The sequence below is a fragment of the Scardinius erythrophthalmus genome (genome assembly GCF_964197995.2).
Source record: "Scardinius erythrophthalmus genome assembly, chromosome: 10".
In the NCBI taxonomy this organism is placed as follows: domain Eukaryota; kingdom Metazoa; phylum Chordata; class Actinopteri; order Cypriniformes; family Leuciscidae; genus Scardinius; species Scardinius erythrophthalmus.
The window spans coordinates 23,705,711-23,725,093 of NC_138230.1; the positions used below are offsets into that span (position 1 = coordinate 23,705,711).

Below are 19,383 nucleotides of genomic sequence, written 5' to 3' on the forward strand. Positions count from 1 at the left end.
TTCAGCTTATATAGCTCATATGTTATATTCCAAACCTTCTGAAGATTTATGCAAAAATGTCCCTCTTTGTTTTTTCCCTCATTGTTTTTTTTCACTGTTTTCCCCCTTTTAATTATGTGCCATTGACACCATTATTCACAAGACATGTGAGAACCAGTGGCATTGTCCATCAATGTTGCCACCAATGTGTTGTAGTTCATACAAATTTAACTTATATTCCCTTTTAATAATGAAATTCTAAATAATTACATATACGTTATGACAACTGCAAAGTTTTAAGGCTGCTTGCTAACACAGACACATAGCAGCCACAGAGCCTTTAACACTAAAGTGAGTCAGAACTTCACATAGAGGTTGCAGCAGCACAGAGCAGCCCATGTACAACAGCTTCAAGATAAACATTTCTTCTTTTCCAGATTCTCTTGGTCTCCCTGTTCCCACCAGTCAAATACCAACCTCAGCATCAGCAACCACAAGTAATCTTGAATCTTTCTAAGTATCCTAAAACTGAAAATGATTAAAGGGGGAAATTACTTGGGAAAATTAAGGGGGTTAATTTACTACGAAGTTGTAGTTATGCTATGGATGGAGTGTAAAATAAATGTTACATTTGAAGAAAGGTAACTGTGAGTTATATAACATTCATGGTTGGCTGCATTTGGAAATGATGTCAGGCAGAAGCATCGCACTTTTAACATGTCTGGGACTATTTTCTTTTCTATCATCTAGAGATAACGCCAATGGACAATTCACATAGATTCTCACCATCTCCAGAGTTACTGGGGTGTTTTGTTCTGGGGTTCTTTCTTGTGATTGCAGTTATCACAAATATCCTCTTGTGTCATGTTAAAAAGAAGAAAGGTAGGTCCAAACCTACAGACCAACACATCTAAAGCACAACACTTTCTTATCTAACTAATTGTTGGCAGAAAACCTTGTGGACCACCTAATTAGCTATACCTTTATTTTGGTGAATCTCGCAGAAACTATGAAGAGCAGGTCATAATTAAACCCAAAATAAATAATAAATTACATTTTCAAATACCAATTCAAGGACCATTGCGATTAAAAAGTAAGCCAATTGTGTGCAATTCTATAATGGATGGGATAGTGTTTTTGTACTGCATTTGAGTTGGTACAACGGGGCTAAAGGCACACCTTAACCCTCTGGGGTCTGAGCTGTTTTCTGGGCCCTGGAGGTGTTCTGACATGCTCTGACATTTGTGCTTATTTCTGTTACTTGTGACATTTTCATGGCTTAAGTCTAATTACACTGTATTCAGCACAAACTCTGCTACAATAATATATCAACAGCATGTGTGTAAAAGTTTGTTGTTTTGAGATAATGACATTTATGCGTGGTTTGTGAAAATACAAAAAAAATTCTCACTGAAATAAGGTCATGAAACCCATACTGATTATTTCTTCACAAGACTTTTACAAGAATTGTATGACGTAGCCTAGAAAATTTGCTCTAAAACTATGTGAAAATTACCCTGACTGCTCATTCAGATAAGACAATATATTGATTTAAAATTTTTACAATGTGTTTTGTGTGAAAAAGCTTTATGTGCTCATTAATATGTAAGCTTTTCACACCTGAGAAAGACAAAGACCCTCCCCTAACGGCCCTATTAGGAGCTATCAGGCCCTATCATTCTGAGCAACCTTTCACAAAGAATGAGGAGATTTAAAAAAGAATGGCTTTTAGATTTTTTGGATTTATTTACAACACAACATAATCCAAAGATACACAACAAATGACAAAAAAGCCCTCATTGAAAACAATGATCCAAAGACAGAGACCTTTGTGCCATTCCTAAAAACATTGTACATACCTTTCATTTCATTCTTGATGCTTATGGGGGGTCCCGGTTGCAACACTGGTTGCAGGGCCACCGCACCGCAGCAGACTCGCTGTGTGTGAGCCAGACTGAGCGAACGCCGCTCTGCACGTTTGAATCAGGGACGTAGCTAAGTATTTTCTACTCAAGTCATGATGCGTTTAGGGGCGCCCAGGAAACAAAGGTTTTTACCGTAAATGTCGTCTTATTTTCAGCCGGCTGACATCAATGGGGTGGCAGCTGGGGTGGCAAGACCTTTACTAGGGGTGGCAGCTGCCACCCCGTGCCACCCCAGTAGATCCGCCCCTTGTCCTGGCTCTTAGCGCGAGCTCGTGAGGCTCCGCCCCCTGGGCTGGCAGCAGCTGTTAATTTGCATTTAAAGGGATACACACTAAAACAGTGCGTTTTTCTGAGCCCCAAAAAAATGACAATAGGTGGTTTGCAGTCACGTGATTGTGATGACGTGCAAAATTCAGATGGAGGGCAGGAAGTGAAGAGCGGAATGGACGAGATGAAGGAAAGTCCATAGTAGTCGGGGAGCCAAAGTCTCAAAAGCTCAATAAAATGGGTTGTACAGGTACAACATGTATGGTCTGCCATACTTTTTATTCATGTTTTTTCTGTTAACTTTGACTCTAAGAACCAATAATTGGAAGGTCTGCTCTGCCGGATATATCGCGAAAAAAAATTGTGGCCATTTTAGTGTATGCACCCTTTAGGCCTATTTTTTATCAGAAAAATTTGAAAAATATTATTTTTCCTCAAATCCTCAGTGGGTTGGGTAGGCTGTCTATAAATGCATTCCAGATACACAGAACACATGTGCTGACAACATCCACTGAAAAAATAACTCTTAAAACACATTTCTACATGATTTTGCATCAATTTAATGCAAAAAATTAGGCGTTTTCTCACTTTTTTCCAATATTTTCATCTTTACTTCATTGGCAATCAACTTGCCCCCCAAGTTATGACATCAGTCAATATGTCATTCTTTTCACCAAACAGAATACTCATTCCACAGAAAAAAAAAAAATCCAACCAAAATCAATGGATCTGTGATGATTTCACTACTAGTTGATCAACAGGCTCAGAACCTCAATAGAATTTTAGGCTACTCTTAAAAATTCCGAAAGACATACTGGATATTTAACTGGATATATGGTTTTTAATGTCCACATTATTAAGCATCATGGCCTAGGCATCTTTTTAATTCCAACATAACCCTGTTCTCCCAATGGAAATGTGTCACACAAGAAATATAATACAGCAAAATGACTTTCATTATTTTATTGCCTCAGATGACAACTATTACAACTTTAACGGAACAAAATAATTTAACATAACTTAATTAACTAGGTGCAAGTCCCTGTGAGGTGGGATAATAAGGAGGGTGGCACACTGCAGATACTGCTCTGGGGACAGACCCACCCTCACCACCTGAGGACACAGCAAACAAGACCGGCAGGGTGGGTTATGCAGCAGCACGTTAAAAGATGCACCCCTCTGCGCATCTCGCCGAAGGTGTAATAGGAAGGCATCTTCAGTTGGTGGAAGGCAACGCATGTCTCCTTTGATGCTCACAAAGAGGTGGGCTCGCAGTGCATCTAGAGTACCACCAAAGTCACTCCTGTCAAAGAGTGACGCCATGTATCGCCGTGCTGCTGTTATAACCTCTTCCTGAACATCCAGGCTTTCCTCAGGGTCACCGTACCTGCACAGCGGCAGAAGGTCTGTCAGGTGTTTAAAAGTAGTTGTGTAGGCCCGCCTTTTTCCTCTTGTGTACAGATAGCTCACTGTGTCATATCCGGTAAGTATGTAGGTGCTGAGGAGAAGGGATGTAAGATCTGAAGCTGCAACATCATACTTCCCCGCCAGAGCTTCTGTGATGGCATGAACAGGTAGGAAGAAATCCATAGTCTTCACCCACAGCTCCTGCAGCCCATCCATGTGTGTGATGTAGTACATGCACATCATGATCACATCTGTGTCAGTTGCAACCACTACAGCCCGTTTGTGGTGCAGAATTTGTACTGAGTATGCAATGTGAGCAAACATCCTGGTATCTGCCGCCTCATGTTTCTCACAGGAAAGTTTTGGAAGCTCAACCTGACAATCCACTGACAAGAGAACAGTGCGACCAAGATCACAAAAGATTCCATCAAGAATAAGTGTGCATCCTGCAGGAAGTGACTTGTTCTGAGCTGCCCATGCTTCCCCCATGTAGTTCAACAGATTAGCTTTATTCAGGGGATTGTGAATGAAGCCTTTCCATTCAGGTATAGGGAGAATATCATGTGGCTTGTACTCCTTCATTTTGCTGGGGCAGGTCTTCATCCTTTTCTCTCGTTCCTCACCTTTCAGACTTTCAGCAGGGGAGACATCATATTGATCACCAACAAAGTGGATGCAGTCACACTTGTCTGAGAGGATTCCAAGGAGCCGCCTCAGGTACTTTCCTTGCAGTTTATGGAAGGTGCTGCTCCCAAGATGTTGGTACCATTACAACAGGCTTGTCAGTCGGCGGTAGTTTGTCCACTTCCCCCTATGAGCTGCCAAGGGCTGTCTTGATTGCAGCCAGGTAGTCTGCCTTGTTTCCTTTACGCATTGCGTAACTTTGGTCAAGGGACGGATCTGGCTCAAACAGGAAGGCTGGGCAACTTGTCCATTCATGGCCAAACACTTCCACCTTCCTGTCTTCCTCTAAGTCCTGAACAAAATACAGGTTCTGCACAACTGCACTCTCCTCCTCATAGACCTTTTTGGCTTTGAATGCCATGGATATTGACTTCTTTGGCTTTGCTGCAAAGTTTGAAAGTTTAAATTGGGCTACTTTCTAACTGTCTGTTCTTCTAGCTGCAGCCAGTGCCTCCAATCCTTTTACACGAGCGCAGATCAAGTCAGCAGATGTGGCTTTGTGACCTGTTGAAATGTTGATCAGCTCCTGTTCTTCACATGTGAAAGGATCGATCATCTGGTTGTTGATGATATCTGTTATTTTCCTTACACCTTCTGCCTCCTTTGCACCTTGGCTGTCCTTGTGGTGTTTGGTGTCATCCGCATCCAGGTGTGCCATAGACTTTGTCTGCTCTGACACAGCTGTCAGAACTGGAAGAGCTTTCAAGTATTTCTCCATGGCTGCTGGCTGCTGACTGATGCCAGTGAAGAGTTTTGTCTTGGCATCACGGTTGTAGGTTTTTTCAAGTGCCATGTCTGTCCAGACACCATTGAACCATCCTTCTGTTTTACGTACAGTGAACTTCCCATCCTTGAATTCCCTATAGACGTTTGGCGCCAGTGTAGGCAAGCTACTCATAGCTTCTAGGTAGTGGGGCAGGCAGGATACGTACTTGTAGTGGCCAGCAGCTACAAGATATGATAACATCTTTTCCACTTCAGACAGGTGTTCCTCCCACAGACCTGCACACTCAGCATGGATGAACCGTCTGAAGGTGATGATACACAGGGAAACTTTTTGAGCAATGTTGCTGGGCAATCTTGCAGAGCGATTGTTGCTTGGGCACTTTCCCATTGAAAATGGGCAATACATTTCTATATGGATAATTTAGATGAGTCGTGGGCCCTGTGTCTCATCTGGTTGCCCGTTGACGGCAACATTGCCCAGCAACATTGCTCAAAAAGTTGCCCTGTGTATCATCACCTTACGAATCATCACCATATCCATGTACATTAGCCATAGCTCTGTGGTAGGTGAGGTACGTGCTTCATCAAACTCAGCTATCAAACATGTCAGCTTTTTCAGTTGTTCAGTTGCATCAGCACACGCAGAAGTTGCCTTCTCTACATCCTCTTCTGACAGGGCATCTAGGAGTAGCTGGACATTGTTGCTAAGCACACACATGTACTCCAGGTCCCAGTGTAGTGCAAACATGGCTGCATACACCATAGTATGGACATGCAGCATTGCATAGTAGTCTTTCCCACTGATGATTTTCGATTCCAGTGGAATTAATCAAATGCCCAATGGCTCCAAGGAAATTCTGAGCAATATGGAAGCCACCCATGCGCAAGATAAGTTTGGCATACTTCTCTTTGTTCTTCTTTTGCAGACTCAGAACCACCTCATAGATTGCTTGGTCACATGTGATGATGGCATACTCTTGACCATGTTTTCTCGACACATCCATGCAGTTGAACCACATCTGGGTTTGTTGGTGACTTTGGGAAGAAGGGACCATAGCTGATCAAAGTTGCAGGGATGGTATCTGGGATGAGAAATGCTTGGAATGAACTCCATGTTGGAGCAGCACAACTTGGTTTCAGGTCCTCCAATAGTACAGTAGGGCAGCTATGCACTAAATGCCAGAGGATGCTCAGGTGGTCAAGAGGTTCTGCTAGACACACAGGAAGCTTAGGCTCTGTTTTAACTCCAACTTTGGCGGATTTTCAGTAGAGGTAAACTAACCGTTGGTGTGGGGTCATCCTGGGTTGAGAACTTGTTCTTGCTGCTTAGGACTGACTTTCACCCGTCCGTCCTCACCTAAGTCTGGAGATGCATCTGTTATCATCCAGACCAGGTGGTTATACAGGTTTGAGCTCACTCTTCGGGATGCCTCCAGGTATGATATCTCTAGCTGCAGTGACGGGTCTTCAGTCATACTTCCAGGCATCTGGTGACTTCCACTGGCTTGAGCTGTTCTGGCTTCTCTTGCTTCCTTCAGGGCCTGCTTACGTTGGTCCTGGAGCTCCTTCCATATTCTCTTTGCAGTGTTGTAGGAAGAGACTATGGTGTCATCTGGTGTCAACTCATCATCACTTTCTTCTTCATACTCTGCCTCTTCCGTTTTCTCCTTAAGTTCCTTCAACTTTGAGAGCATGCAGCCAACATTCATTTCTACTGAGCTAATCAGGCTAGAACATCCTTTCTGTGGCACAACCATTATTTTACAATTGCCACCTACTTCATAGTGCCTTCTAAGGTGGGCAATCAAGGACTAAAATCTATATGGGGTAAAATTGTGAACTCCATGGCTTTCCAAGTATTTACGGAATTCATCCCTAAAAACTGTAATGAAGAATATGGCATTCACTTTGAAAAGGGGCTCATCTAGCCGAGATACGAGTTGGTTCAGTGCAGCATCATATGGAGTGGTGGAAGTACTAGTCTTTTCCTGTGAACGAAGACGCTTTGTCAGGTAGTTGGTCATGCATTCCTTGTGGTATCGGAAGTCGTCAACATTCGTATCAGTAAACCTGTTTCCATCAGGACCATGAATCTTGTGTAGTATCTCTTCATCTTCAAGTTTGTTTGCTTTTTTCCATACTGCATTCTGTCTGTCATAAGTGGCGATCAAAATGGGGGATCTATTCCCTCTGGTCATGCATGGTCTTCCACAAATGAAGCACTCTTCCTTGTGTTTGATGGGCTATGGCATTGACATCCATGTTTTTTTAGTAGGCCTGCTGCTGTCTGGCTCCGGATTAATTTCTTCTTCAAATGAAGTGCCTTCTGGCTTTTCAACTTTTTTCCTCTTCTGGTCAACAGTTTTATGATTTGTGTACTTCGCACGACATTGTGTGTGCCACAAAGGATTCCTCCCCAGAAAGTCGCATTGAGCTTTCAGCTGATTGTCAAGTCTGTATGAGACATCATCCTTTCTGTTGGTTACAGCATATTAATTTTGACAGCAAATTTTGATTTAGTTTTAGTCATAGTCTTTTGACTAAAATGCCATTTTAGTTTTAGTCATATTTTAGTCATCTGAATTGTTTTAGTTTTACTCTAGTTTTAGTCAACAAAATACAATAAGATTTTAGTCGACTAAATCTAAAATCGAATGGGTTTAGTTAAATTGTAATGCATTAATTTAGAATTTCTCTAAAATTTCCATCTATTAATTAACCTGTTAATATGAATAATTTTTAAAGTTTGAACATGCAATACAGACACAGATTTAACTGCAGTGACATAAAAAAATTCACAGACGAAAACGAGACGATAATTAAATAAAAAACAGCTTTAAAAGTCGCTATGAAATCAAATTTTACAATTCGTATTTTTATAGGTAATATTGTAGTGTTTATTACAAATTATTCATCTGTGCACTTCATTCATTTTAAAAAATTTATGTGCCCTTCTTTATTCTATTCTTTAATCAAATATGTTATCCTTCCCTCCCCCCTCGAAATGACTTCTCTTCTCTTCCTGTCATGTGCTATGGCACCAGGGCATGGCAACTCCCCTCAAACTGTTAGTTTGCTATGAGCGAGAGATGAAGAGGAGGAGCGCTAAAGTAAAACCCTGCCCTCTATTCAATATTCCGTTTCACTTGGAAATACGTCACAACACTGGAGAAAAGTTGTTTGTACAGGGATGCTGCTACAGGAATACGTTTGGGTTGAGGAATCATCAGAAATATACTTGTTTGAAAACTGGCGTGGTCCTTTCAGTTAATTACCATTACAATATCCATATTACCATTCTTTTCCCAAAATGCTGGGGCAGAACTACCGGTATTCACTTAAGTCACTGTCGCTTACCACAGACAATGATGAGCAGCTTCGAAGTCCGTTGGTAACCGTTGGTTACCGTTGGTTGTTCCAAACAAACTCATTCATATTACTAAGATCATGTGTTTGTGCATAAGTGTGCCATGATGTTAAATATCCAGCATGTTTTTCAAAATTTTGAGAGTAGCCTAAAATTCTATTGAGGTTCTGAGCCTATTGATCAACTTGTAGTGAAATCATCACAGATCCAGTGTTTCCCCTACAATGTACTAAGCAGCGGCGCAGCGGTTATTAAACATCTTGTTTAAGAGGTTATTAAAAAAAAATTCTTGCACCCCCGGTCCCACCGCGAGCATCTTGGTAACAACCTCCGGCACGTAACAGCACCGCTGCTGGAAAAATTTATAGGGGAAACACTGCAGATCCATTGATTTTGGTTGGATTTTTATGATTTTTTCTGTGGAATGAGTATTCTGTTTGCTGAAAAGAATGACATATTGACTGATGTCATAACTTGGGAGAATAGTTGATTGCCAATGAAGTAAAGATGGAAATATTAGAAAAAAGTGAGAAAATGCCTAATTTTTTGGAATTAAATTGATGCAAAATCATGTAGAAATGTGTTTTAAGAGTTATTTTTTCAGTGGATGTTGTCAGCACATGTGTTCTGTGTATCTGGAATGCATTTATAGACAGCCTACCCAACCCACTGAGGATTTGAGGAAAACATTTTTTTTTTCACATTTTTCTGATAAAAAATAAAGGGTGCATACACTAAAATGGGCAAAAAAAAATTCCGCAATATTTCCGGCAGAGCAGACCCTTCAATTATTGGTTCTTAGGGTCAAAGTTAACAGAAAAAAACACACATAAAAAGTATGGCAGACCATGTCAGGTTCAACCCATTTTTGAGACTTTGGCTCCCCGACTATAGTGTACTACTTTAGACGCTATTACAAAAGAAAGATATAACAAAAAAATCGAAACATATGTTGGACGTGATCTTTACGTTATGAAGAGGAGCGATTTTTCAACTGAATTGAAAGATTTGCCTGTAACGTTACGTTTGTCTTCAGTTACAGGGGTAACTAACAAACCCAAAGAAAAGAAGAAACAATTACTTTGACTTTACAAAGTTCGGAAACTGGTACGTTACACAAACATACTAGCCACATAAGTTGTATTAACTCACTTGACGAAGTGATCACTGCACACACGGGCATTTTCCGATTCGGCTCCTCCCGACTGCAGACGTAGGTTTGCAAGCAGAGTAGGCGGCCAGCCGATTTTGCCGGGGCTTCAGTCCCGAATGTATTTTGAAATTTTGAAAGATATGTATAAAAATGATGTTATTTAAGCCAGCGCAAATATCTGTGTTTACATCCTGTTTTCGGTTGAAGTCCAAAGTAATCGATTGCCGAGTTCACGCACGTGATTATAGGTAACTAAACCTTGGCGCGTGAACTCGGCAATCGACTACTTTGGACTTCAACCGAAAACAGGATGTAAACACAGGTATTTGCGCTGGCTTAAATAACATCATTTTTATACATATCTTTCACATCTACTGCAGTCAGATTCACCCATGTTCACTCAGAAGGAATCACTCACATTTTCTGTGCACTTGTAATGACACATCAAGGATGTTAAGAGGCTAAAAGCAGGTTTAGTACTTGCCCCATTGAAGTCAACAGGGTGCAAATTTTAAAAATAGAATAACTCGGTGTAGGCAACACCGATTTTTGTCGTTGTTCTCTGTATTGACAGCACTCCAAATGTACGAAAAAAATGAGCTCAATGTTAAAATTGACCGGAGTTCTCCTTTAACATGACCTTTGCCTCAAAATATAATAAATGATTTTATCGATTCTAATTTGCTAAATCTACAACAAAAATTAGATCAAAGTAGTGCAGAATCAACTTGTGTTGATGTCTGCGATCGCGTCAAGGAACAGCAAAATTTTCACATGCATCATCAAAAGAGCTTAAGGAAAGTGCTGAGCTGAATTTTTGTGCCTTCTAGTGGTTTAAAAGAGAATAAAGTAAAATGCTCTTTTTACCCCAGTGCGCCTTTAGCCCCGTTGTACCCTATATTTGGAATGTCAGTGACCTCTAACATCATTTATAGATGGATGTTAGATACTGTGGTATAAAACGGTTTGTTTTTCCTGTTTAACCCCACTGTTAGCTGTTGTGGTCCAAAAGAGATACATGAACCTACAGGCCACAGCTGAAGCCGAGGAAAATAACTACAGAGATTCTGTCAATCTTGTCAAAGTTACAAACAATAGCAGTGATACTGAGGGTGAGTGTGTTTTACTCTGTGCTGATATTATGTGGATGAAAGATACTTAACATTTGTTTTCTGTATTTGTAAATTGTTTTCTCTGTGTGCTTGTAGTTCCCATATTTCCTCAGCGTATCTGGCCTCAGAGTAGTGTTGAGAGTGGATCGTATGATACGGATTATGAGCAACATGACATCAGTCTGGAAGCGGCTTTTCCTTTATCCACGTTTCACAGTTAGTCATTAAGTATTATGGACAATACTGAGCAAGCAGGAAAGACAAGGGATGATTGTAACACGGGGTCAGCTGTAACACCATCAGTTTACTGAGTTAGAGTTTATTTTTTTGATTAAAGATTACAAGGGTACATCTTTTTTTTTATATATAATTATGTGCTCGAATAAATAATTTTTTAAAGAAATACTGCAACATTCAGTAAACACTGAGTTACACATGTTAGAGCAAAAGGTGTTACAACCATCTCCATTCTCCCCTAAACAAAAAAATATTGTTGTGAAATCCAATGTTGGGGTCTGGATAACATTATGTAATCAGATTCAAGTAATGAGTAAATGCATTATTTTTAAATTTATAAAAAATATCTTTTCAAAGATACTTTTTCAAGAATGGAATTCAAATTACTTTGTTCCCTTTTGAGGGAACTCAAGGCATGGTTGTTGACGCTACGGACGGGACAAGATGTAACGTTCTGGATGACAGACTGAATATACCATATTCAACATATTCAACATCTAACTTCTTAGAGATAGAAGCATAATCAATATCTAACTCCTCAGAGTGTGCTTCTGATTTAACATCAGATCATTGTGTGCAACTTAATTGTGTGCAACATAACTGCATGCAGCCTTCAGCATGTGCCGTTGTCTGAAGCATGTGTGAAATCACATCAGTTCTATTGGCTGACGGAGGTCAGGTGATGAAGCACAGCTTGTCATCAATTCCGTAAATGGGCACCTATGTGCCCTTGGAATCTCCAGCTGCTTTGTCTTTAGAAGCCGTTTGTTTGATGTGAATGTGTGAAAAGTTTGTGATTTGTCAAATTGTTCAAAATATGTTGAAAAGCAAATGGCTGCCCACTGCTCAGGGTGTATGTGTCCATGGTTTGCTGTGTGTGTGTCTTCACTACTCACTGCTAATGTGTGTGCACTAACTTGGATTGATTAAATGCAGCAGACAAATTCCGAGTACGGGTTACCGTACTTGGCCTTCACGTCACGTCTCGTCACATTGTTCATCTGATTTTGTTTAGACTAGAATGATAAGCAAACAGTTTAGGAGAGATCTGTGTATGAAATGTCCCGATGTGTACATGTGTGCACTATACCGAGAGTTTCAGTTTAAGCTTCGGTTCTGTTTTACTTTCTTCTTGAGGGAGGCAGCGTGTGGATTATAGGTCCGCAACTAAATAAAAAACTGGAAGAAACGTTGAGTAGATGGAGGTTCCCCTTTTCCTCTCTCTATCCCCCGACTGCATGCAAACGGATTATGTTGCACGGGAAGATCTCATGTAAACTGAAAGCTCACTTGTGATCTCTTTTGGTTTGTATGAAATATATTGATTATATTTCTAAGATGCTGATTTGGTTGAGTATGGCATATTTGATCTATCATCCAGACCGTGCTACATCTTGTCTGGTTGATTTACTGGCTGCATTTAGCTCTGAGGAGTTAAATGCTTAATAGGCACCTGGCTCTGAGGAGTTAGACATTTAATGTGTGAAATATGTTGATGTTTCTGCACATTGTGATAGAAGTGCACACTCAGTCTATTGGCCCCCTTCTTTCTGGATTTCACTGAGGTGTTGAGATCATGGAAGAACCCATATTCATCAAGAACCTTCAGCCCAGCAACATCTAATTATTCGGCCATTGTAGTGCTAAAGGACTATGAGTATGGGGCGGTCAAAGAACTCCTCCAAGCCATAGATATCACCCTCCGTGCCACCAAGAAAATGGCCCAAGCCATCAGCCGTTTAATGGCTTCTATGGTCGCTACGGAGAGGCATCTGTGGCTTAATCTTATGGGCATCAAGGAAAAAAGTTTTTTCTCTTGGACACCTCGATTTTGCCTCCACATTCCACTACTTAAATGGGAACTAAAAAAGGACAGAAAGATGCATCCGATCCTAGATCTGTGTTGTCTGAACTGTACTCTGAGGACATAAAAGTTCAAGATGTTAACGCTAAAGCTGTTCATGTCTCAAATCCAGTCACAAGATTTATTCGACACAATAAAATCTACAGCAGTGGTTCCCAACCCTGGTCCTGGAATACCCCCAACACTGCACATTTTTTAAATCTTTTATCTGACACAATCATCTGAGGTCTTAGAGTCTTTACTAATTAATTGATGAGTTGAATCAGGTGCATTTGATTAGGGAATCATCTAAACTGTGCCATGATCTACAGGATGCATACTTTCATATCAAAATTCTGCTGAATTCTTACTTTCAGCTTAGTCTTGTCGCCTCACACCTTCACAAAGTGCATGGATGCGGCTCTGGCTCCATTGTGACTCCAGGGCATCTGTGAGCTGAATAACATCGACGACTGGCTGATAGTCGCCCAGTCAGAGAAATTAGCAGCTCGGCATCGAGATGTTTTACTCGTTCACTTTAGGTGCTTGGGCCTGATGTTGAACCATGAACAGTGGGTTGTCTCCAATCAGAGAAGAACTTTTCTGGAGGTGGTATGGGATTTATCCGCGATCAGGTTAGTATAATTCAAGTTACCCATGCAGGAACTGTTTATCTCCCGCATGAGTTGTTCCTTGCCATTATGGGAAACGTCAGGCTAGGTCAGGGTATTTCAGAAGGTTCCGCCCTATGTGCAACCCCCTACGCATTATTAAGGTTTGCATGCAGAGGGCTTTGTACCCTTTATCTGTGAAAAAGCCCCTGGTTTCTAACCCAGGGTTCCATGCTTGGTTAGCCTGAGGCTTATTCATTTAATTTTTGGTGTGAAAGGGCCTTTACATTTTCCAAAAATATAACTTTTTGTCATTAAAAAACAAACAAGCAAGCCCAGCCCAGGTGAGAAAAAGTAACATAACACGTTAATTTAGTTAACATTACTTTTTTTTGTTACTTTTTATGAAGTAAAGCAATATTGTAATGCATTACATTTAAAAGAAACATTTCCCAACACTGAAAATTAGTAGGCAGTACTGTGAGTAGATTTCTCTCTTCTTTCTCATGTAGACTCAATGCGGTACAGTGCAGATGGTAAAACGCCCGCTGTAAAGGCATCAAACCTGAACAGTGTGATGGAGGAGGGTAAGAAGGGCAAGGTTTTATTCCACTTTGTTTGTTCTTTACATTATTTCAGTTGTATGCATGCATGCATGTATGTATGTACAGTATGAATGTAAATGTGTAACATCAACATCACCGAAATCAAAATTCGGTTTACTTTTCTTAATATTTCATTCTTGGTCTGTGAAAGTGTTCATGTTATTGAAACATAAAAAAAAAAAAAAAAAAACCTTTCATCAAGATGTGATTTCACAAGGTCACAAATTCATATAATTCTCAAGTGTGAATTACTGTAGGTAAACAAATTAGTCCTGTCCATAATGGAAGGGTTTGAGCACAGAACTCAAGCCCTGTGATCCGAAGCTGGACTTGATTAATGTTAATGTATAACATTATTGATAAACAATAACAATTGAGAAAATCGAGTCTTTACAAAAACCTACTTTTTTCTCATTTAATATCCTGTTTCACTTTGATACACTGGTATAGGCTGATGAATACATATTTTTATTTATTTGCTTTGGTACTATTTTCACAAGTAAGGTGTACATTTTCAAAATACTTAGTACAAAAATCCAAATTTGTAACCAAACAAATCTAAACAATTAGCTGTGTTACCACTTGTAAAACCTGATCCCATGCTTTTATTACAGTTATACACATTTTGGCACATCCAGAAACCTTAGGCAGGTGCATGATCAGATAAAGCACTTCACTAAAGAATAAACAAAAATCGGCACACTGCCACTGCTGCTCCCAAAAATCTATTTATTAAAATATACAATGTTTCAACCTTTTTTGCCTAACGCAGACCTTCAGGTCGAAATTTTGTATATTTTAATAAATTGATTTTTGGTAGCAGCAGTGGCAGTGTGCCGATTTTTGTCAGAGGTGTAAAGTTCAGAAAGTAAAGGTCCTCTTTAGTATTTTGTTCCAATCACCTGTATTTGCTAATTAGCACAGTTTTTCAGCCAGGAGATAAAACTAATTAGTGAAATCAGCTGGCTGAGTTCATGGGTGGAATACACATATGGCAAGACTTTTACTTTCTGACCCCTGGACTTTACACCTCTGATTTTTGTTTATTATTTAGTGAAGTATGACACAGCCATGAGGTTTTGTGCTAGAACCGAGTTTGCTGGCAATACAATAAATGTTCTCACTGTGCCATATGACTGAATCTATACTGTAGTTGACCTTTATAAGGGTGAGTTACAGTAATGTGGCAGTCTCTACCATAGTAATCTGTTTACAGTATCATATGGCGTACATAATGTAATGTAAAATGCTGTATTTGATGCCATCTCCCTTCTTATGTTGCATGTCTGATCAATCTGATGTTATACAGTTATTGATCATTTTTGCACACACACACACACACACACACACACACACACACACACACACACACACACACACACACACACACACACACACACACACACACACAACATAGTGATTATAATCTAATATAAATTGGCTATAATGTAAAAATAATTCATTACATCTGGTTATCCGTAAATTGCAAACAAATATCTAATCTGTATTTATAGAAATAGATGTACCAAATGATTCATTAATTAACCATTAGGATCAGTTGGATTAAATAATATACAAATGTATTCAACTGAATGAAAAGAGATAATAGCATTATAAAAGGCAGTTACTGTGAATGAAATGTTAAAGACTTGGGCTATTTTGTGTTGTGAAAAGGATACTTTGTGATTTTGTGTATTGTGCAAACACAATTGAAAACATGCTAAAATGTTTGAAAAAGTGCACTTCTGATGATCTGTTGTGATATTAGTACTAAGAATTTTGAAAATGTAACACTTGCTTGTGAAAATTGCGGCAAAGCAATTAAACAAAAACTTTAACGGATAAATTATTACAATTCTTAAATACACAAAGACTGTTGTGTCTCAGCTGCCCCGGCAGAGATCTCAGTGAAAGGATACCAACAAATCTGTGACACTTCCTCTAATCATGGTGCACACCAGATGCGTGAGTCTGCTATAACTGGTGAGAATTATTTATATATAACAAAACTTTGACTAAATAGACTTAGGGCCCTATCTTGCACCCAGCGCAATTGACTTTGTACACCGACGCACGTATCATTCCTATTTTGCACCCGCGCAAAGCGCGCTTTTCCCTCCACAGAAGCACGTCGTTAAACTAGGGAATGAACTTGCGCTCCCTGGGCGGTTCAGCGCAAAAAAGGAGGCGTGTCCCGGCGCAAACGTTCCTTCATGCTATTTTGCAGGTTTAGAAAACAATTGCGCCACAAACCAGGAAAAAATAGTTTAAAGTCAGTGGCGCGTTGCGCATGTTATTCATATGCTATTTTAAGGGCGCATGCTTGGCCATAATCAATGTAGCGTGTGCACAACGCGCATACACTTTGATTATCTCATATACACAGAGGCAGCAGTTTTCATTTTTGCAAATCATACATTATTACGATAGATAGATAGATAGATAGATAGATAGATAGATAGATAGATAGATAGATAGATAGATAGATAGATAGATAGATAGATAGATAGATAGATAATTTATTATAAAAACATACATCTAGCTTACACATTTACCCAAATTATCATACGCCTTTTTAACCGAAGTTAATTTGGGTGGGTTTCTCCATCCCCAACGTCCCTGACGAGTCCGTTGCTCTCCTTGGCTGTGAACCGCTCCTGGCGCGCGCCTGGCAAATCCGCCGTTAGAATACGAATACGCTTTAGAACAATCCGCCTGCTCTTAAAGGGAATGTGAGATGACGCTCTGATTGGTTTATTTCATGTTACGCCCAAACCACACCTATGAATAATGAAGCTACTTCAGACCAACCTCATTTATCCCGCCGGGAAAATAGCAACAGCGCCAAGACCCGCCCACAAAGTTACTTGCGCTTTGCGCTTTGACACTTGCGTTTCAGATCGTTAAAATAGGGCCCATAGTCTTTTTTATATTATTATTTACATTAGATATTTAAAATGCTTTTATTAAGCTACAATGAGTATTATAATTAGCCCTCTTTCACACAGTGGACTCTGAGTCATCCTGCACCTCATCAGGAGAATGCTATGAGAACACAGGCACAAATGCACAGGACCTGTGCTCACTTGAGTCTGCTGAATGTTATGAAAATACAGGGGAAAACAGAGACTGTCTACAAACTGCAGGTATTAAATGTTCTCCGGATTTTCATACTCTCTAGAAAATCTGTTAAATACATAGAACTGATGAAAAAGTAAGCAATGTTGTATGAGTACAACCAGAATGCTAAGTGCTGTTGTATCGCAGGTGAATTCACAGCCGTGGCTGATATATAGTGGTTATCATCTAAGATAAATCGCTTATAATGTCAAAAGAATTAATTTGGTTATCCGTATCAGAAATTGCAAACAAATTCTACAGATACTATATCTTTAGAATCTACTGCATATCTATAGAAATCTATAGATTTACTTTAGAATATATAGATGTACCAAATTATTATTAAGATCAGTTTAAGTTTGAATGTATTAAACTGAACGGGAAGAGTTGCAAATGAAAAGTTTGATAGTAAGAGCTTTATGAAAGGCAGTTTCTGTGAATGAAACATTTAGGAACATATAAATGAAACATATAAATGAAATAGCCTATATATAACCTACTGTGTATATATATATATATATATATAAACACACATATACAGGTGTACAGTGATCACTTCTTTATATATGACAGTGCATTCAGTTATTGTTCCATACTCTTTGCAATATATAAACCTCTTGACCAGTTTGTTTTTGGTAATGTTTGGACAGAATTTTTTATATGTAAAAATATGTAATTTCTATTTATTTTCTTTTTTTTATCAGAACTAGATAAAGGGGGCAGCAGCAGAGAGGACTCCCCATTGTACTCACCCGTCACCTATAATAATGAGATCTTCTCTCCTGAAAGTGACTATGATGACATTGGCAACTATATACAACAACCTTACTACTTAGATTAGCTGGAGATTGTGATATAGTGGCCACATACTATTAGCACAGCCCCATTAGACACCATATCTGAGAACCATTTTATGCCATTATTCTTTCAGACCTTTCCATGTTTTTGATATTATTTCTTTGTACATTCATGTCTGCTTCTACATAGTATAATTAAAATGTATACTAAATGTTTCATCAAGTTTTGATATCACTGCAGATGCATTGAGTGCATACCAGTGTAAAAAGTACATTTACATATAGCCTACAAGTGCTTTTACTCCAAATGCATTTGACTGATGATTGGGTCATATAACCACAACGACTGAGGGGGACATGTTCCCCCTAATAATGAGATATGACCATTTAAAGCAAGATGCTCTTATTATCTGAGACTTAAGCTGGCATCCGTAACTGAAGGCACCCTGCCAGTGCTTACTGTATTGATGGCTGCTGCTGACTACATTAAAATGTTAAATACACACAAAAAATGTTTCACTTACTACTGCAAATTGATTTGATATTATTGTTATTAACACAATGTACTTTAATTATGAACTTTGTTAATAACAAAGTTATTAACCATTGTTTTATTTTATTCTAACCTCAGATCTCTGGAACTTGAACAGAAGTTCATAAATTGTGATTCATGAAATGTATTTAGTAATTTATTGTGATGAGACAAGAAACATTAAGGCTGTTTTCAGCATGTTAAGCATATGATTGAGAGTAAATATGTGCATTTTGTTCTATTAATATAATAGACGTGTTTTCCTGGAAGCCTTTCAGTAAATTCACTTGTCTGAGAATACGATTCTGAAATCACCAGATCTATACAGCAAGTAACAAGGTAAAAGATGTGGCTTTGACTTGCATATTTAGGTTGTGGTCTGTGGTTCTGAAGTGAAGCGATGCGTTCGTGTAAGAAAAATATCCATATATAAAACTTCGACTAAAATAACTAGCTTCCGGTAGACGGCCGTACGCAAGTCGACTTACGCCAAAAGAGTAACCCTTGAAATTGAAATCCCCGGAGCCATTTTTTAATATAACTCCGATTGTATTTGTCTGAAAGAAGAATGTCATATACACCTAGGATGGCTTCAGGGTGAGTAAATCATGGGCTAATTTTCATTTTTGGGTGAACTATCCCTTTAAGCCTACATTACATACAGAGGGGTCGTGGGGGCATCATTGGGGTGGTCCGTGTGACTCCAGCGGTTTAGCCTCAGTTTTGTTGAGCGACACGAGAGCTTTGTGCATAACAGCACACGTTCACGAAAACATAATGCAAACGTGTTTTGTTGACGCGAGAGCAGACGTCATTGCTTGAATGTGTGTTGGAGATTAATATTTTGTAAATAAAGTGGAAAAATTATATTTTTTGTGCAGGCAAGCACTCATGTCGCTTCATAAGTTTGGGTTTGGGGCCGGGCGTTGGGCCGCTGGAGTCACATGGGTTATTTTGGTGTTGTCTTTGCTGCCTTTCTGGGGCTTGAGGGGGGTGGCTGTGTGGGCTGTCGATGGGG

At 39.4% G+C, this 19,383-nt stretch overlaps 1 protein-coding gene across 5 annotated transcripts in view; it reads left to right on the forward strand.

Annotated features, from left to right (window-relative positions):
• The window catches only part of LOC308697057 (T-cell differentiation antigen CD6-like), a 29,757-nt gene extending 11,125 nt beyond the window's left edge, over nucleotides 1–18,632 (forward strand). For 2 of the 5 annotated variants that reach the window (XM_081376123.1, XM_081376127.1), the window contains 8 exons: nucleotides 417–476; nucleotides 730–861; nucleotides 10,504–10,620; nucleotides 10,717–10,836; nucleotides 13,824–13,898; nucleotides 15,804–15,899; nucleotides 16,925–17,062; nucleotides 17,741–18,632. In XM_081376123.1, coding sequence (XP_081232249.1) covers nucleotides 417–476; nucleotides 730–861; nucleotides 10,504–10,620; nucleotides 10,717–10,836; nucleotides 13,824–13,898; nucleotides 15,804–15,899; nucleotides 16,925–17,062; nucleotides 17,741–17,877 — 875 coding nt within the window. In that variant the 3' untranslated portion in view covers nucleotides 17,878–18,632. The remainder of the gene's footprint in view (nucleotides 1–416; nucleotides 477–729; nucleotides 862–10,503; nucleotides 10,621–10,716; nucleotides 10,837–13,823; nucleotides 13,899–15,803; nucleotides 15,900–16,924; nucleotides 17,063–17,740) is intronic. The other 3 variants (XM_081376125.1, XM_081376124.1, XM_081376126.1) reach the window with 3 other exon arrangements.
• Nucleotides 18,633–19,383: the final 751 nt, after the last annotated feature.